Raw genomic sequence first — 21,383 nt, 5'->3', positions numbered from 1 at the left:
TGATTGGTTTTTATTCTCTAACAGTTAAGACAAGGTGATACAAATAGAAAAGAAATGTTTTACATAGGAACTGTTATCTGATATTTTGGCAACCAAAAACTTCTATTAAATTGCACCTCGAGGCTTTGTTTATACAACGATGCTTGATTGCCTGGGGGAATTTCAAGGTTCTGATGAGCTTTCTGAATAAATACGTTACTTGTTGATGTGACAATGTGTGGATTGTGTTTTATTCAAGTTCTGTAGAAACTGATAATCTCTCTACAGATCAATGTTTTTGTGATAATATTCCAGATAGGCATCCTTTATGTAAGAGAGACGGTGACAAATTCCCACTGAAGTACATTAATAATTCCATTTCTACTAATGTACAATTACAAATAAAGATGATAACTTGAAATCACATCTCCTTTTACATAAGAGACTAGTTAAAAGAAAAGCAGAAATTTACCAAAAAGTATCATTTCCCATCCCCACTATTCTTTTCAACAAACATAGTGCAGCTATCGTCTCTGCTTTGGAAAAACATTACTTTACACTGAACAGCTATTAATCTCCAATGCCAGCTTCATTCCTAAAACATTGACTAAAACCCAAAACGCACAGGTATTGTGACTGAATAAGACATGGTCTCTGCCTAGAAGTCAGAGTAAAGCAAGAAATGTATATATATGGAAGACTGTACTTAATTTTAAAAGATAATCGTTGCATATACTATTGTAATAGAGATAAGGCATTCTGGTAGGTATATATGTATATATGTCAAACTAGACAAATACAAATAAAAAAGGTAAAATGATTTTCTAATTATTATGATATATAATATTGGGAACATACACACATGTACACACACATGTACACACACACAGCCATGTTCTCCACCCTTTTCTGGGAAAATAGGACAATTCAAGTGACTGCCTGTTGGAGTAGCTGTAAGAAAGATCCATACAGCTACTAAAGATTACACCAGAGAAAATCTGAGGGACACTTTAATGCCAAGCTTCTTTGATTCCATGAGTCGAAGACATTCTTACAAAATAAACAGCAGAAAATGCATTGAATGCACTTTAAAAAATATTCATTGGATGAGATTAATCCTATTTAATATCCAATGCAGGAATCCATTAACAGTGCTTCTGAAACTTCAAGTGCATCCAGATCACTTGGAAATCTCAACAAACTTGCAGGTTTTAATTCAGTAAATCAGTAAATGCCTGAGATTTTGCATCCTCAACAAGTTCCCTTTGATTATCAAGGCATTCACCTACTTCCAACCCTTGTCTGGGGAAAAACAAAACCAAACAAAGATGTAATCCCCAAGTGAGTAGATATTCTAGGGCAGTAGTTCTCAAAAGGTTGTCCACACACCAGCAACATCAGCATCACCTGGGAACTCGCTAAAAATGCTAATTCACAGACCTCACCTAGACCTACTGAACCAGGAACTCTGGGGCTGCTGCCCAGGAATCTGTATTTTAACAAGCCTATGATGGACACTAACGTTGCAGAACCACGATTCTCAGCATGGCTTGGGAAGGAAGTCAGTGCTGCTGAGTGAACTACAGTTTATCAAGGCTGGTGACCCTCTGAGACCATATGATGCCAGCTGATAACAGCACCATGCCCCTCCCCATCAGACAAACCAGGGGGTCCTTGGACCCCACTCTCTGTTGATTGTTATTCAGAAGGTCTGGGGTAAATGTGGGAATCTATTACTTTAAACTTGTTTATGGGCACGTTTTAAACTCATTGATTCAAAGACCACTTGGACTTAAAGGGGTGGGAAGGCTGACTTCTAATACTTAAACTGTAAAGTGTAAGAAATATATACTCATTAACAGACCAAACATTTCTGGAGACTATAAATGGACGTCCACTGAGGGAACAGAAAGAGGCAGATCAGAGCTGTCCCTACCAGATACCTCTTAATGTACAATAAGCAGTGATGTGACACCATCATCCCTCCCCAACAAAAGCAAAATTAATTCTCATATTCAGCACATATTAATTCTTAATGTATCCCTGTGTAATGCCCAACTTTGCAGTTCTTCCCTATAAATAGTAGACAGTGTGTCTATTAGCTCATGAATTAGCATCTTTTAAGTTTTTAAACACAATTATCTTGTCTATCTACACTATACACTCTGCAGGTTAAACATATTCATTCTCCAGATACTTTACACTGAAATGTGGTGGATTTTATCTCCTCCCTTCTGAATGGTCTATCAGCTCTTTGAGAATGAATGGCTCATATGATGTTGATTTTCTTATTTGTGTTTTTGTGAAATTTACCAAAATACACAACAAACAGATGCTACTTCTATCCTCTGGAAAAACAAATGTGATACAAATTAATCATAGAATTTTAGTCACAGTTTAAATATTATACCCTTTGTTCTGATTATTTCCAACTTGGTGATTTTAGTTTTTTGGGTGATTGCTTTGCTTGAATTTAGCAACTTCTTCAAACCAGTGGCTCAAATGGAACTTCTGGTCAACAAAATCTTAAAATCTCTTTTTTTTAGGTGAATGGTTTGCCAAACAGATTTTTCCATACTGTTTGTACAGTTAGTTTTTAACCATAAATGCTAGATTTTATACTTGTAATACTGATATTATTTTATGTCAATGTTATTTTTAAATTTCATGTTTTTATATAAGATTACCAGATAGTTTCTTGTTTCCTTTTTGCCCATCCTCCCTTTTATTGTTTGATTGCTTGAAAACAGATATCCTCATTATTTTCACTGCCTGTATTCCAATAAAATTTTATTTACAAAAAATAGGTAGTGGGCTGGATTTGCCCATGAATGCAGTTTGCCAACACTTGGCCTAAAAAAAATTTGTTCATACATATAAAAGGAGAAAATAATCACATACTTAGTTTCTTATATTAAATTATAATTTTTATGTCAATATTATAAGCAACAATTTTATAAATGTTTAAATCCAAGGAAACCTAAATTTAAGGGAACATGAAAATTGTTTCCAAACTATCAGGTCTGCAGTAAAGTTTAGTCACTTTTTTCTTTTTTTTTTTTTTTTTTTGCGGTACGTGGGCCTCTCACTGTTGTGGCCTCTCCTGTTGCAGAGCACAGGCTCTGGACCCGCAGGCTCAGTGGCCATGGCTCACGGGCCCAGCCGCTCCACGGCACGTGGGATCTTCCTGGACTGAGGTACGAACCCATGTCCCCTGCATCAGCAGGCGGGCTCTCAACCACTGCGCCACCAGGGAAGCCCAGTAACTTTTTATATAAGCTTTGTCAGTGTATTTCACTGCTTCCCAGAGTATTTTGTCTACTCAGGATAAAAGAATATGAATAATAAAAGAAATGCCAGAAAAGAAAACAGAAGATCCACGCTACAATATTATCAACATGTTCCTGGGAACAGTGGGCACAAGAGCAAAACCTACCTTGACAGGAAATCCGAGAAGGAAAGGCGGACTGGGTATCCGTGTCGGATGATCTTCACCATCTCCAGGACCCCAATGTATTGCAGCTGAGCAGACACGTAAAAATTATCAAAAGTATCCGGAAGCCTCGAGTTATTGGGCTTGATGCAATGAATAAAGTGTGGAGTGCACTTCTGAAGTTTTCCAGTAATATCCGTCAGAGTTTTCTAAGGAGAGAAGTAAAGCACAACTGATTCCCCAAAGAAGACACCGACTGACAAGGTAAAGCAATTTTTAAATAAAAATCTTTATCTTCAATCCATGATTCTTATTTATTATGCTTTCACTTGCTTTGTGTGTGTGCTTACTTTTTTGAAGGTCCTTAAGTGCTGAAAATGGAGGAAGACTCCACGTAAACCCTCTACAGCTGATATAATCAAAATGGAAGTTATTGAAATCTGAAAACTTCACTAACCCTGAGTTGAGATGCAATGGTGGCTGGGCCTCCCCGTTCTAGTCTTTGAAGAAATGTAGAATTTCCCTTCTTTTTTAATAACTGTAATGAAAACAAAAGGAAAGGGTGAGCGGGCTTATTTTACTAAATTCCAGTTTAGAGGGAAAAAATTAACCCTCTGATTCATATAAATTCACTTACAGGCAGATGTAGATTTAAAACAGACTATAAAAATCAGTGCCAAATGATTTTCTGTAATGGTACTATAAGCTAGAAAAATGGGCAACTACATGTAAAATAACCATTTCTGTAGCCTTTCAAGTCCATGGCTGTCACTAACCTGCATCGACTTTAATTTGAGAATAGACAGATGTTGACTTGCTTGGTGGTACAATAAACTCACCCTGGTATCCTGATTGTATTACTAATTGTGCATGTTATCATGAAATGTAGCATACTCTGGGGTAAAAGGGTACTATTGATATTTTACATTACAAAGATTTGATGTTTTAACAATCACTGGTTTGTTCCATAAGTTTAACTATAATCAGTGTCTTACTCATTTTTTCTTTCCCTTCCTTTTCTTTTTCTTTTCTTAATGACTAAAAGGGGTTAGTAAATTACTTGCCTGTGAAAAATGACAGTAGACTGTTTTCTTCAATAAGTAGTTATATATAGCTCTTAAAAGAAAATAATTCATATGTAGCAAAGATTAAATGATAATGCAGATAAGTCAGTGAAAATGAAGCCAGTGGGTGAAGAAAGAAAGGGCAGAAAGTAATTAATTAAATCCCACCAGGGGTTAAAAGAAACCTCAGCCACTAATGTACTATTACATTTCACAAAATCATACAGACTGAGACCAACAGATCTATCGATCCAAAATCATTTATCTTAAAATAAAAGGTCTCGATAGAACAAAAAAATTGATGAAACATTCTTGTCAATATGGTGCTATTGCTATCATGGCAATAGCTGATTTCCTTCCATTCAGATGAACTGTCAAGCTGAAAAGATCAATTGTAACTGACAAGGGAATGGAAAACGAAGCGATTGGTGTGAGATCAACTTGTTTTCTACAAACACAAAGCCAAACGTGATGCTCAGTTGAGGGTGGGTAGATGGCTACCCTGCTGGTCACAAGGGTGGGTGTGCAGGGGTGAGGACCCTCAGAGGGAAGAGAGGAATGGAACACTTAAGGAAAAATCAGAATAAATAAATCTTCATCCCTTGAAATTGAACACTCAATTTCCCTTTCTGGGTGGAGGAACTGCTGTGAATTATCTCGCTTTTGCAGTCCTTCAGGGAAAAGACTAATGGCATCTATGCCTGGTAATGTTTAATAATTAAGGTTAAAAATTACAGTTTGGAGGTGTGTGGCTATTTCTTGCTCATGATTTCCAGGATGATTGAGAAAGGAAGGGCCAGAAGTTTCAGCAAAACCACCAGGAGTAGAGATTGAGCTTTTACAAGGGGAACACTTTGTCCTTTGTACGTAAAAGATGCCATTTTATATGCAATGAGATTGAATTCCTGTGATGGTCCAGTTCTGGAACAACTATATCAAAGGATCCTTAAATCTAGGGTCTAATGGCTAAACACACACACACACACTCAGGGGCACACACACACACACACACATTTCTAATACGCTACACACATTTCTGCCATTCTTCTATAATACAGTTGATTTTAAGTATGCTTTTATTTTTTATTTATTTTTTTTTATTTTTTTTTTTTTTTGCTGTACGCGGGCCTCCCACTGCTGTGGCCTCTCCCGTTGCGGAGCACAGGCTCCGGACACACAGGCCCCGCGGCCATGGCTCGCGGGCCCAGCCGCTCCGCGGCACGCGGGATCCTCCGGGATCGGGGCACGAACCCGTGTCCCCTGCATCGGCAGGCGGACTCCCAACCACTGCGCCACCAGGGAGGCCCAGTATGCTTTTATTTTAATTGGTAAGTTAAAATGCATTTCAGCAAGCTACAATTACTGAATTTCTAAGATTGATTGTACTGGACACCTTCCCAACCATATTTCTCATTTTTTAAGAGTTTTTGTAAAGGCAAGCAAAACAAACTGGGCTACAACTGGGCACTGAATTCATAAACTTAAAACATTTCAGTTTGAAACAACTCTTCACTGAATTTTTGGTTCTATTTTACAAATCGTCAGAATCTTTAGGTTGTAAGTACAACCACGCTGGTGTGGGACAAATGCCCATTAAATAGTACAGATGAAACTATTTGCGGGGCAGGAATACAGATGCAGACGTAGAGAATGGATGTGTGGACACAGGGCAGTGGGGGTGGGGTTGGATAAACTGGGAGATTAGGTTTGACATAAATACACCACCATGTGTAAAACAGATAGCTAGTGGGGACCTGGGGTATAGCACAGGGAGCTCAGCTCGGTGCTCTGTGGTGACCTAGAAGGGTGGGATGGTGGGGGAGGGAGGTCCAAGAGGGAGGGGATCTATGTATACATACAGCTGATTCACTTTGTTGTACACCAGAAACTAACACAACATGGTAAAGCAACTATACCCTAATAAAAAATTAGTATAATGCCGAAATAAATTAAAAATCTACAAAACACAGTGAAAACACTCTAGGACCTGAAAAATACACTATGCCTATATGAGAAACTACAATTTATTGTTTAGAGACCTAAAGCCTCTGAAGTGATTAATATCAACAGAATAAGGTAGCTAAGTTTATTCCCTTTAATCCTACTGTCTCTGAAGTTACCTCCCATTCATCAAAAAGACAGTCACAGAGATGAGATGTAAAAAGGATGCTGCACAGACAACAAATAAAATGACTGATACTCTATTTGCTATCAAATTTTCACTCCACTGCACTTTCTTATAACTGTCCTCTCTCAGAGGGTTGTACTTTAGGTAAGCAGTCCTTCCTTTAATTTTTTCAATTAAAATATCAATTTATTTCCATTAGCATTGAGGACTGTGCTTTTTTTTCTTTAAAAGAAGAAGCAAATGTGCTAATAAGCAAACTTCAAAACAACCAGACACGAATCATAAAAACTCCTACCTTACTAAGTTCTAGATAATTCCTGTTTTCTCCAATCATTGAAGAAGCTATCATTTTCTTACTGAGCCAGGCAGATTTATGTCCTCTGAATTTAAAAGAAGGAGAGGAAGGTACGAGGGCTCCTGTTGGTGACAGTTTCGACTGGAACAAATGATTGATCATGACATTTTCACTAGCTAGGAAATAAATAAATGAATATTGTAAGCGGCATTAAAATCGTAATTCACGCAAGCATTAAACTCACACGTCATCCGAGCGTTCTAACCACTAAAACATTCTGAGCGGGGAGGGAATTTAGGAGTCTACCTTTCCTTTTGCCTCTTTTTAATTTTCCCCACTAACTCATCACGCTGTGTGATGAATTCTGACCTTTTTTGCCCTTGGTCCAGATCCCATGCTCTCTTGTCCCCCACCTGAGCCCTGAATCTCTTGCTCTTGAATTGAGTGGCACTTACTGCTCTCCTAACAGCCAGAACCGGATCGGACCTGCTCAGACCTAAGGGGCCTCAGTGCACTTGATCAAGTCATGAAATGGTTTTGGTCAGCAGCTCTCCAGTCCAGGAAAATAACTGCCAGGGACACACGGCCCCAGGAAGAGCCCCTGTCTCATTCGGCTGTCTCAGCTGTTAGGGGGAAAAGTGCCTCTTTTTCTGACCCAGTTAAGCTGGAAAGGTGAAAGCAAGTTGATATATTAGATGTTAGGTTATAAAAATTCTAGTAATTCTGGGTCCATATGTCTTTCTTGACACCTCAGGGAGAAATGGGCTCATGAATGGACGGACACACTTGAATAGCAAAGTGAAAACCATGTCTGTGACAGTTAAGGATCTAGAAGGCATGTTTCTTGGGTTACTTCTATCTGTATGTAGACAGTTTTTAAGCCTTAATTTCCTTTTCTGCGAAATAACCACCCGAGTACCTCCTCTGTGGATTCCTGCAAGATTAAAGTGTGATGTAACATGCATAAATCATTCAGGATCAGTCTTAGCCCATCGGACAGCTGGCAGCGTTTAGGAGCAAAGTGGTTTAGTTTCCACCATTTCTGCACTCAGATTATTTTGTTTGCCCAGCTAATATATTAGCAGTGCCTTCAGTGAAAAGTCGCTATATGAATAAACAAACAGGGAGCTAGGAGGAGGGTCAGAGAAGGGAGATACAATTATGGATTTCAGGAAGGCAAAAAGGAGCCCTGTGGTGTTGGCTGGAAATTATAGGTATCACAATAATATACAGCAATATATCTATCTATATCTATATCTATATATACACACACACATATATATGTAAAATCTATGCCTATATCTTAAATTTTCTAGTTCTGAAAGGGTCTAAAAGCAATGACACCCCAGTAGCAATGAGCTCACCCTGCCCCCATTTCTTAGTGATTCTTAACATCATTCACTTCTAAAATAAATCAAGTCTTCTTGGATAAGTGGCCAATTCTGGATCTGAGGCAAGCTAGAAGACCCTAGAACACTTTGGAAAGCCAGAATGTAAGAAAGTGTCCCAAAAGACATGAGAACCTGTCAAAAGGACATAGGAACTAGCTTGGAGGGGTTCTCACTGGCCAAGTCTTGGGCAATTTTAGTATCAAAATAATGACAAAACTGGGCTTCCACTTCTTAAAATATTAATGTCATGAAGAAAAAGGAAAGCTGAGGAAATGTCCCAGATTAAAGAAGACTAACAAGAAATGGCAAGTAAACTCAGCAAATGGTCCTGAATTGGGGGAAAAATCATTATGAAAGACATTAGTGGGATAATTGGTAAAGTGTTACATAAACTCTGAATTAGATATTGGTATCATATCAATGTTTAATAGTCTGATAATTTACTGAGGATATCTACGATCATGTCCTTGGTCTTAGGATAGGGACCAAAGTATTTAGGCACAAAGACATTTTTGACCATTCTCCAGTGGCTCAGAGAGTGTGCGTACACACACACGGAGATGGAAGGAAGGAGAGAGGAAGAGAGAAAAGGAGAAAGGAAATGAAAAAAGTCAATCTGGGAAAAGAGCATACGGGAGTTCCTTGTACTAATTTTGTGACTTTAAGTTTGAAATCATTTCAAAACAAACAGTGAAACAATAAACATATAATACCATGGCCTATTTAACTTAATTAAAAATATTATTTATATTTCTAGCTAGTCTGTGGATGGATGGAACCACAGATAAATAGTGCAACTTGATACTCCCATAACTGGGGAAAAAGGCTTTACTACATCTATAAACACTAGACGTAACTATGAACCAAAACATGTAACTGACCTGTTTCTGTCCTTTCTCTGGATCACACACCCAGGCTGCATGAAGGTAAAGCAGGGGTAGTGTCACCCTATGATGGAGGTGCCATCAGGCCTCAGCCCTAACAGTAGAGCCTGGCCCATAAGCTGAGCCAGTGGGAGGTGAGAGCAGGTTCCTCGGCACATTAAAAAGAGAAATTCGGCCATCGTGTTGTCACCTAGAGTCTGAGAAGGAAGTCCCTAGCAAAGAGACAGCTTTGGCCTCCCTTCCCTATTTCTAGGAGTCACTTGCTGCAGGCATTTTTCTTCATGTCACCCTGTATACACTTTGCAATGGGAAGCATCCCTCTCTGGGCTCTAGACACAACGCACTGGGCACCTTTCTGCCCATAAAACGGGCTGAGCTAACTGAGGTGCCCACAGTCTATAAGCAGGTATGCAGAAATGCCAACAGCATCATTGACAATAAATAGTAAGATCTCCTCTACTTATAAGTAGACTTAAGAATCTGGACTTTACTTGCTTCTTTCTGAGTCAAGTGGACTTGATTTCTCATCTTGGGCATCAACGAGGGCAGTGTCTGTGTGAGCTGTGCCACCCAGCTCCCTGTCTGCACTGGTCAGGGGTGTCACAGACACAGTTGGATTTGTAGGTATCCTGCACCCTTCCTCACCTGGGAGCTTTTGCATAATATGAGAATTGAATCAGATGCTGTAAGCAGAGTACTCAGCAAGGTGCCTGGAAACAGGAATTATTCCTATTATCTATAAATTACGCTTGCTTTTAATAACTATTTTCAGTGTCAAAACATTCCATAGATTCATAAAATACTATCACAACCATGCATCTTTGCTTGTGTGATAGAACGGGTGAGCAACTGTGGCCTGTGGGCCAAATCCAGCACATTGCCTGTTTTTGTAAATAAAGTTTTATTGAAATACAGTCACATCCATCTGTATTGTCTATGGTTGCTTCCTCATTATAATAGCAGAGTTGAGTAGTTGCAACAGTGAACTTATGGCTCGCAAAGCCTGAAATATTTATTCTCTAGCCCTCTGCAGAAAATTCTTTGCACCTCTTATATGAACATAGAAGGGCACATTGCAAATTTTGTCCTATTGTTCAGATGTATGTATAGTCTAAAATATTTAGAATAAAATAAGATTTGCTTCTTTTCTCTTGGCACTTGTTAGCAAGCATACACAAAAGAATGACTTTAAGATATAGGGACTCTGTTAAGCTAAGCAGAATTGCAATATCTGAAGCCATCATGTTTTCTTTCTAAATACATATTCTGTCACCATGAAATACAAAAAAAAGGAGGCCTAGTGCCAACTTTGAAAACATGCTGTATATTAGTTCTTCATAAAATACATGGATTTTATGTATGTTATAAAATTTTAAGTATGTTATGAATGAAAGTCCAAATATTTGAAAACTAGAAGATATTTCCAGTGATAATCAAGAAGATCAACTATCTCACTTCTTTCTTTTTACACAGTATTATTCCAAGTCCATGTTTTTATCATTAGTTTCAGCCTTTAAGAGAACTCAATAACCATACATTCTGAGAGGCAAGCAGAGTCATTCCCCATGAAAAGCAATATACTGCAACTCTACTATTTGATTTAAGGTAAATATATTCCACCATCCGGAAGTGATATGGGTGTCTTATTTCCAGCTCAAAGGCATCCAACTATTTCATGAAAGGTTATGATATGCTTCTTTTCCCAGGGATGATAAATGGCTCCATCTCACTTAGAGCAACTTAAAGCACAAGGATGATACATTTTAATTCGCTGAAGAGGTTATTAAGAAAATGTGAATCACTGCAGAACTGCTATTAAGAAAATAGTTACTAGAGGAGATAGAACTATAAATATATGTAAATTTATAGATGTATATGTAAATATATATATATATATATATAATTATTCCACATATAAACCCAGTACATCATTTTACATATAGTATAGAATTATAGATATATGTATAGAGATATGTATATAAAGTACTAAGGTTCACTAAGTAGATGTCACCTATAAATTTATATGGATATATACATATATGCATGTGTGTATGTATATATCAATTTATACCCTCATTTTACTTTGTAAGCATTAGTTTTTTATAGCTGAAAGTACACAAGAATAAAATACCACCCTCAGATGTGCTCCAGAGTTATCTTAAGTAATGAAAATCACCCTGCTGTAGCCTAAATAACTGTGGAAGCCATATGCACCTTCATCAGTCTTCACACAAGAGCTTCTTTACATTCACACGCCAAACTGGTAAAGGTGTTTTATATTTCTATCTGCTAAAAGCTTAGTTAAATTATGGTTTCTACTAGACTCCAAATTAAATTGTAACCAGTGTGTAGCATGGCAAGATCCATTCCTTATTATTCTGGGCATTAGAACACAAAAGATAGTTCAATTAGCCTTAGCTTGTGGCATATTTTATAGGACCATGTTCAGAGACAGAGACATAAAGTATGTGTGGCATTTTAACCGTACAGGGAAAACTTACTTTTCATTACAAATAGAAGATTCTGTGAAAGGGAGTCTTTATTTTTTTCAATTGCTCCAACAATTTCATACATTACCTGTAATAAAAAAAAGTGGCATAATTACTAATGGTTAAACATGACCATGAAAGTAATTTCCTTTAAAGAATAACTTAACTCAGAGGCAGTTTTAAATTATTCATAAGAGCAGTGTCTTCAGGTCTTAGAGTTCTCGCTACAGGCAAGTTCAAAGCTCCCATTCCCAGGCTCTCCTTCTGCACATGGAGGCGGAAACGCCTCCTCTGCTCTGATTGCCGGAGCCCTCCTCCAACTGCGAGTTTAGGAGAAAGGGGTGCTGACTCACAGCCATCATAGCATGTTTATTCTGAAAAATCCTCACCTGCTCATAAAACTCTCTAAACCAAGTAGGAAGACTTCATGACACCTTGGAAGGGAAGGAAATGAGGCATCAGTTTGAAAAATGGAGTGCTGTCTTTATTAAAAAACTTAAAATAGAGCTACCATATGATCCTGCAATCCCACTCCTCGGCATATATCCAGAGAAAACTCTAATTCCAAAAGATACATGCAATGCTCACAGCAGCACTATTTAAAAGAGCCAAGATATGGAAGCAACCTGAATGTCCACTGACAGGTGAATGGATAAAAGCGATGTGGTATATATATATACAGTGGAATACTACTCAGCCATAAAAACAAATTAAATAATGCCATTTGCAGCAACATGGATGGACCTAGAGATTCTCATATTGAGTGAAGTAAGTCAGAGAAAGACAAATATTATATGATGTCACTTATATGTGGAATCTAAAAAAATGATAGCAAATGAACTTATTTACAAAAGAAATAGACTCACAGATGTAGAAAACAAACTTATGGTCACCAAAGTGGATAGCGGGGGGGGGGGGGGCAGGGGGAAGAAATAAATCAGGAGTTTGTGATTAACAGATACACACTACTATATAGAAAATACTAAACAACAAGGACCTACTGTAGAGCACAGAAAACTATACTCAATATCTTGTAATAACGTATAATGGAAAAGAATATGAAAAAGAATAGATATTGAACAGATGTGTACATATATACGTATGTATGTGTAACTGAATCACTTTGCTGTACACTTGAAACTAACACAACATTGTAAATTAACTATACTTCAGTAAAAAAAAAAAAGCGTTCCTTTGGATCATTTAAGCAGTGAATAAAATCTGAAGTCCTTAAAACAAAGAAAACTCAGGAAACAATTAATTCTGGATTATTCAAAGAACAGTTTTTTTTTTTTTCTGTCACAGTTTACTTACGAACATATTTAAATGACTTTATTGTCTGGTTTTGCTGGTATTCCCATCTGGTCTGGGAGACTTGATTTTTGAAGAGAGACGTGGTTTTATTGTCTCTCTCAGCCTCAGCCAAGTGTGAGCTCCAGACCAGGACTGACCCCAAGGAGGGCAGCTGGTCAGCGATGTCTCTTTGCTCTGTATCACCATGAGGGAGTGTGGGTGGTTAGACCAGTGAAGGTGATAATCACCCAACTCCTTCGGGAATTTTAACTGGATGGCCCAGAGGAGATTGTCTCATTGGCAGCAAGATGGAACTAGACAGAAAGAATCCACGAGAAAGATGCTGAGTGGCCAGTGAGAGGAAGCTAGCAAAAGGCCAGATGACCCTAGTGAGTCTTGGTTCCTACCGGGTTTTCAGGTTTCAATACCTAACTGTATCATCCATACAATATAGCCTTGCTGAGATTTTATTCTTTGCTGCCACAAGAGCCTAAATGGCACAGAAATCCCAAGATACCCTCCAGATTCCCAGAGTTTCCAACATGAATTTGGATCAGAAGACTGCTTGAGCTAAGAGGCAAACAACTAAACAACTTTAAAATACTTCTCAATCATTATCTAATTATCCAGTTTGCCCCTAGGCCAGAACATGGTTTGCCAATATTAAAATGCAAGCTATATATCATGTTACATATTACACATTGTTGAATATAAACAATTTTTACATCATCTAGAGCAGTGGTTCTCAACCAGGGATGATGGTGACACTTTCAGTGCCTGGAGTCTTTTGTGTTTGTCACAATGGAAGTGTTGGAAGGACAGGGATGCTACAAGCATCCTACAGTGCCCTGGACAGCTCCACAGTGAAGAAGTAGCTGGCGCCCAATGACCATCGGATTGGGGTTGAGAAACCTTAACCTGGAGTTTGGCTTCTGCATGTCTTCCTGTATTAGAGACAGCAGTGCCCAGAGACCACAGACACCCAGCTAAGCTGCTCTGCATCTATATGGACTTTGGCAGGTTATTTAATGTCCCAGAGCTGATCCTGCAATGTAGGGTCCTACTCTGTATGGTTCCAATCTATAACTCTAGCCTCTTCTTTTCACGGGTGTTTGATGATTCTGAAGTAAACACACACACACACACACACACACACACACACACACAGTTGGACTACCTGATTTTTTCTAAATACATTCCTTGCCTGTCTTTGCTCCTGTCATGCCTTGCTTTGTGATGGGCCTTCCTCCTGTACCTTGAGGGAGTGACTATGGATTGCTCAGCTCTGTCTCTGCAGCAACAAGCAAAATGCTTTGTCCACTGGGCAGATTCATTTACTATTTGGTGAAATGAACAAAAAGGTTTCGTTATATTGTGACCACATATAGCATAACATCGTGCTGCCCCTTTTTATTTAAGAATATGTCGATGAGTCTTTCATTATCACAAGATCATGTGCTCTAGGAAGTCCTTATGAATGGCATCCTGGTTGTACTTGGATAGTTAGACAAAAAGCTAAAGGTCTCCCATTAAAACTAAAGTTCAAAACCTCCCAGTTGGAGACACCAGCTGGAGAAGTTACGTGGAAAAGATACTTAACAAAATCCATACAAGTGCAAACACTCAAGAAGGGCAGTTTGATGCTTGTAGGAAGCATGGAGTTGGGCAAAAGTTTTTACTTCATATAAAATTAATGACTCTTGAAGCAGGTAAGCTTAATTATTTTGTGACAATGGGAAAACTGCTTTAGCTCTTTGAGTCTTTCTTCATGTGTTAAATTAATATTCTGCAAAGGCATTCCAAGTTTAAGAGCTTCTGAGCCCATTCCTAAGACATGGTTGATTACAGTACTGACAGGATTTGAGTTGACAGCTCAACAGAAGTATTAGACATTACCCCCCAAGATAGCTTATTTTATCATAATTAATACAATAATGCTAACGACTATGTGTTACATAAACTTGGCATTAGTGGAATGCTAACACATGGTTCCATATCATGTTTTTTTTTTTTCCTGGTCCCAAATCTGGAATCAAATATTTCCTCAAGGAGCCCTTTCATATTTTATAGGAAAATTGAAATTAGAGATCTAGAGGTGCACAATAGCATAGTATTATCAAGCTAGTCAGGGTTTCTAGGACTTTTCAGGGGACGAGCTGAGAAATACATGCACACAACACACATATGTGTGCACATACATCTGAGATGGGTTTATTTTTTCTTTTTAAGGGTAAAACACAATCTGTTTCCAGACTTGGTCATTTAACCATGATGATTTCCTCAATCCAATAAAGTTTGGTATTGGCCTTGTCAAAGGCAACTAGAAAATCGAAATAAATGATATCCACTCATGCCCGTTTATTATGTCCATAGATAACCTGCTCCCATCCCCTTTAAATACTTCTTAAACTTTTAATTCTGAGCTAATTATAGATTCACAGTTGTAAGAAATAACACCGAAAGAGCCAGTGGACCCTTTACCCCATTCCGGCCAATGATAACATCGGACAAAACCATCACCAGCAGGATATTGACATCAGTGCAGGGAAGACTCGGGACTCTATTTCATATGTGGTGAATTGAGGTCATTTGTGTTTTGTGAGGAACTGGTCCAGTTCATCTAAGTCATCAAATTTATATGTGACGGTTGTTTGTAGTATTTATTCCCTTTTGATCTTTTTGTTGACTGCAGGGTCTATATTCATATTTCCTGTTTTATTCCTGATATTAGCAATTTGTGTCTTTTCTGTTTGTCATTCCTTACTAGAGGTTTGTCATTTTTATGGTTATTTTAAGAGAACCAACTCTTTGTTTCATTGATTTTCTCTATTTTTAAAAAAATTCCACGCATTTTGCTCTCGGTTTGCTCTTGGATTGCCTTTCGTTTGCTTGTTCTGGGTTTGTCTTACTTTCCTTCTTCTAGGTTGTTGAGGTGGAAGCTTGGATTACTGACTTGAGACTTTCCTCTTTTCTAATATGTGTATGTAGTGCTATAAATTTTCCTCTAGGCACTGTTATAGGTCTGTCTCAAAAGTCTGATATGTTGTATTTTCATTTTCATTCAGTTCAACATATTTTTGAATTCCCTTGAAACTTCATTTTTGATTTATGGATTATTTAGAAGGGCATTTTTTAGTTTCCAGATATTTTGAGATTTTCCTGTTATTTTTCTCTTCTTGATTTTGAGTTTCAGTCCATTGTGATAGGAAAGCCCCAGTCTGTATAATTTCAATCCTTTGGAATTTTAGGTTTGGTTTATGGCCCAGAATATAGTCTTCCTTGAAGCATGGACTTGAAAAGAATGAGTATACTGCTTTTCTTGGTTTACACATCTATAAGTGAGCAGATCCCATTGGTTGATGGTGTTGAGTTCTTCTACATCCTTTCTGATTCCCCACAAAGCTGTTCTATCAATTGAGAAGGGGACGTTGAAGTTTCCCACTTAACCTTCTGGTTAGCTGACCTCCTCTGAGAGCACTCAGCAGGGGAAGAGAGGCATAGCCTCATTACTGTCAAGTGGAGAATTTGGGGTCCCCGCTCAACCTCCTCTGACACAAAAGAATGGGGTATTCTCATTGCCGCTGGGTGGGCAGGAGCTCTGGGTCTCCAGGCACACTTCCCTGGCTGCAGGGTGAGCAGGTGGAAGGGGTCGACGTGCCTCTCTACTGTTTCCTAAGTGGGTGTGGGGAGAGGGGACTTGCGGTGGGTTACCTCTGGGCAGTGGCGAGAGTCCTGACCTCCCCCCACTCCTCTGACATCATCCCCTCCCCCCAGCAAGGAGGTGGTGGCACAAGACAAATGCAGAAACTTCTCACAATACTGAAATCTGAACTGTGCCTAAGTATTTCAAAACTGCACATTCTAAAAAGGCACACTGTCATTTTAATAAAGGTAACTAAAAGATTTTGGGCTTTATTTTCACTTAAAACAATTATAGCAAACGAGCTGGCCACAGTTAAAAAAAATATATAATCTGGATGATGATAACGCACACACTTCCTTTTAGTCCTAAGTTAACACGAGGACTAAAAGTTAATTTTCAGAAGAAGACATGAATAGAAAACCAAAAATCTAACTCCATGATTGCTCGTGTCAAATCCTTGGTAAATCCTCACTTTCTACAGAAAGATGTCCACCTCACTGAATACAATCCTTTGACATATGGACTATTTCCAGGTGCTCCCCTTTCTTTTTAGAAAAGTCTTTCCAGCTTCACCAGCTGCCAAAGACGAGTCTACTTCTCAAGGTCCACATCTAGGTAGGAGGCATCAAGCTGTATTGGAAAGAGGACCAGCCTTGCATGACAGCTGCCTTTTGGGCTCCAGCTTCAACCAGTCCTGGTGCCTGGTAGGTAAGGACATCAAGGTACTGAACCTTCCTGATTTCTCGTCTCCAGAACATGGATGGTAATGTCAACCTCACTCTCCCTCTCTCTCTCTCTCTGGGTGATTTTGAAGATGCATGAAAAAGTATGTTAGTCCTAGTTTTGCATAGTACCTACCGTTTTCTAATCAGCAACCCCCATATCTGCTCTAACGCTCACCCGTACCTTCCTCTCACCCCTGTTCCAGGATATTTTTACATTACCATCCCGAGAAGGACTCACGGAGTTAGCTACGCTATCTAACCATGAGGCTGCTAAATGAGCTGCCATCGGAAAAGGACGTTATCATCCTGTAGCTGTAATGCCATCAGTGAAAATTCATTTATTACTTTACAAAGAAATTGCTTCCAAATAAAGCCCATCTCCCTGGAAGAGTAAAAGCACATTACACTCACCAGCCACCTAGCGTCAGCCTCCGGACCTCACGGGGACCACTAGCCTGGAGAGGCACTAAGGTTGCATAGAAGCCACGGATGCTACAACACTGAGTGGGAAAAGGCCACCCCATTGGGCTCCTGGTGATTCAAAGGTCAGTGAGCCTCAGAGCCTAGTTAAATGGACAGAGGAATCTGTATGAATGGGAAAACAGAAAGGAGAAAAACTCAATGTACCCTAGGAATCCCCCTAGCTCTGTGAGTCTGTGATGCCAGGGCGACAGATAAGGCCTGTCCTGCCTCAGCTGTGCCACTCGGGAGGGACGTAGCGGGCACTGCTGGAACGGCAGGAGCAGGGTTCAGGCATGGGCCTTTCCAGGTCACTCAGGACAGTTCCTCTGTTCTCAGCCCCACCCCTCCTTTTCCTGCTGGTTTATTGTTTGGGGGATGAAAGGAGAAAAAACCTGAAAGTCACAAAAGATAGAGGCCAGGATAAATGCTCTATTGTCCCCTCTGTCTTTCCATAACTGAAACTCAGGTTTGTTTGTTTGTTTGTTTTCCTCTTAAGGACTCATGCTATAAGTGACAACATCCCTAATGCATGTAACAGAGACATTTATATGCGTACAGGTCCATACAAATCTTAAAGGAAATTGTCATGTAGTCAAAGATTTCCTTTGGAATGATTCCATTCAATAAAATGGCTCCAAAGGAAATTTAGCATTTTCCTCATGTTTCAGCAGTTAGCACACGCATCTAAATTCTTTGGTGAGGGTGCCGAGTGAGAAGGGTGTAAGCTAGGGAGCCGCGGCCACGCGTTCCCTTTCTGGATGTACTCGCTGTAACCCTCCGGAATTGCAATACATACAATTAAAAGAAAAATTATGTTCGCTGTATATAAAAACGGGGGTGATAAAACTTTCGCCATGGGTGTGAATCACAATCCATCAAGATACTTCGTCTCCTGAGTCCACAAAGAAAAGTTACAAAAGGCCAAACCACATGCATTGTCTGCCCAACTGGAGGCTGTCAAGCTCAGGTTTGGCTCAGCTCCAAGGAAACTGAAGTGCAAGCGTGAGTGAGGTCCAGGGAAATGGCTCCATCCACCACCTCTGATTTTAATTCCCTGCATTAAAGCGAGAGCAGCTGGCTTACTCCACCTGGATAAGGAAAGCATGGGGTCTGCCCGAGCTGGGGCCTAACATCCTAACGTCTGTGGTCTCAGCCCCGCTCCAGGAGCTGGCACACAGGAGGAGGGCAATGTGAGGTCAAGGAAGGTGTGCCAGTCTGCCGTGCTCCCACCAGCTGCCCTCAGCTCCACTACCCGTAGAACAGTCTTCTTCCTTCCCATCTCCAGCCTCAGAGGACGCAGCTGCTTCACACGTCTCCGGGTCACCTCATCGTCTCCCATCTGTCTCAACTTTTCCTGTGGGACCTAATCCCTGTCCTCCTTTTCTTCTGCTTGAAAATTTGGAGCAGTTTCTTTTTCAGGCTAGACCCCGGCTGACCCCCACCAGCCCCAATTTCTCTCCCTGTCTATTCCTGTCTTGGTACTGACAGCTCAGCTGCTTCTACCTGCTCTGCAGCTCAACAGGACAAGGAGAGATACCATGTTCATCACAGTTCAGAACACCTGACGAGAGATAATGAAGCTCTTGAAGGTATGACAGAAAGCCAAGGGAGAAAGGCAGTCCTAGAAGGGCGGACGGATGGATGCACACAGAGCGATAAAAACTCCTCGTTCTGAGAAGCCTGAGGGTGCAAGGAGATAGCATCGCAGCCCGTGAAATGAACCACATGCAGCGAGCGGGGCGGGGGGGTCTCAGCATACCTGCAGTGAGGCCTCACAGGTTAGAGAAAAAGAAATGGAAACAAATAGGGCATGGCACTGTAGGCTAGAAACGGAAATGTCACAACCAATGCTCCATTCAGGACAGAATCAGGAAGCCAACAGGAAACCACCTGAGTGGGAAAACAAGGGTGAAGAATTCTTAGGAGGGCCTTTTGTGGCATCACTTGGGGATTCGCTACCTAGACTTCCTGTGTCTTCTCTGTCCTTTCTTCTGCTACTGGGCTGAGACGTTACCCAGAGTAACATATAAAACACTGCATTAGAATGAGAGTCTTTTCCAGAGTGGACACTCTACCTTGTAAGGCAAAATGTAAAGGACAAACTGAATTGCTAATTATAGTATCACCTAATTAATGTAGTTCCGATGTGGAAATCTGTATTTCCATGTGGTTAAGTGCTAAAAGTTCAACTTCCTCTAATGAAGCTACCCTCAGTGATAATTGAGGCATTTCAGGACATCCCAGACTACAGCATGGACGGCTTACGTGTGCTTCTGGCAGCACTGATATTTCCTTTATATGTGTATGTGTGTGTGTACATATTTCTCTAAGTACAGTATTTGACTTGAACATCTCTGTCTATCTATGGGTCTATGGATCTATTGCTCTCACACCAATTTGAAGGCACAGCAGTGATTGCTTTATACAGCAGGCAAATAGGGCCATAAATACTTTTACACAGTTTCCAACACCTAAACCAAGAGGGAGGAGACTTCATGGAACACCCTCATACACTTGGACAATGTCCAAGCACTTAGGGAGACACTGGCAACGGGTGATCGACCCCCACTAAGTAGCACAAAGTCAGAAACGGGCAGGAGGATGGGGTGCGTGTGAGGGGAAGGACAGCCCTGCTGCAGGAGGAAGGGCCGCTGTGTGTCAGCTCCAGAAAGTGGAGAGCAGGACATATTACGTTTTTTGATGAACTACAAAGGGTGTGATGAAGTGTCCTCATCTGGTCCACAATCCCAAGTTGGGTTACAACCTGCCCAAGAGGCTATATGTGAAGCTGAGAGGAGTGGGGTCCAGTGGAGAGCATCTGTGGGTGAACATCAGAAACAAGGGCCCCAGGGGAGCAGCCAGCTAGGGAGGAGGGGGAAACAGCATCACCAACGGCACGGGAAGGGCCTCAAAGCCCCCCCAGGGGAGCATCTCAGGGACACGTGGAAGCACCCAAGCCAGCATCAGCCCTAAACATCGAAAGGAGTTGTGTGCATGAAGCCATATTGGGATGAAATGAGAGGACCCAGCATAAGAATAAACAGAAAACAGGATGCTCCGGGCAACGGTACAGTGTCTCCTGTGTGGCTGAGGCTTGACGGGACTGGACTGTCAGCTAAAGTTTGTGGTTCTGATCACTATACAGGACCAGAATTTCCTCGTCTCTGAGTTGAGTCCGTGAGCACCAATGAAAGCAAATAAAGGACTTTCTATTACTTAGAAGAGACCAGAAATATCGCTGGAGCTGCCTGGGTTTTTTTCTGGTTAAAAGGAAGGGTTGTCCAAGCTGAATATATTTTAAAAAGTGGTGTGAACCCAAAATAAAAATCGAATCCTGATTACATCTCCCGGGTTGTGCATATTCAACTACCAGGTACACGAAGAACAAGAACTGGTCGATCACTCGTTCCCAGTGTCTCCCTAAGTGCTGGGACATTGTCCGAGAGTGTTAAAACGATCTGGAAGATCTGATTTTTAAAAGAGAAATCAGAGTTTATTCTTCTACCAAAGGAGGTAAACTGGGAGGTAAAAATATGGAAAAGAAAGCAGGCATCACTGTCTCTGTTTCAGGACTATTATTAACAAGTCGAATCAGAA

At 40.2% G+C, this 21,383-nt stretch overlaps 1 protein-coding gene across 1 annotated transcript in view; it reads right to left on the bottom strand.

Moving 5' to 3' along the window:
* Nucleotides 1–21,383, bottom strand: part of MYO16 (myosin XVI) — a 407,151-nt gene that overhangs the window by 126,402 nt on the left and 259,366 nt on the right. Inside the window, exons 23-26 of the mRNA XM_060079968.1 lie at nucleotides 11,676–11,751; nucleotides 6,900–7,075; nucleotides 3,870–3,950; nucleotides 3,416–3,621 (exon numbers count right to left, since the gene is read on the bottom strand). Of these exons, the coding sequence (XP_059935951.1) occupies nucleotides 3,416–3,621; nucleotides 3,870–3,950; nucleotides 6,900–7,075; nucleotides 11,676–11,751 (539 nt within the window). The remainder of the gene's footprint in view (nucleotides 1–3,415; nucleotides 3,622–3,869; nucleotides 3,951–6,899; nucleotides 7,076–11,675; nucleotides 11,752–21,383) is intronic.

This window comes from Mesoplodon densirostris, chromosome 17 (assembly GCF_025265405.1).
Source record: "Mesoplodon densirostris isolate mMesDen1 chromosome 17, mMesDen1 primary haplotype, whole genome shotgun sequence".
NCBI lineage: Eukaryota > Metazoa > Chordata > Mammalia > Artiodactyla > Ziphiidae > Mesoplodon > Mesoplodon densirostris.
This window is presented reverse-complemented; position numbering and strand designations above follow the sequence as displayed.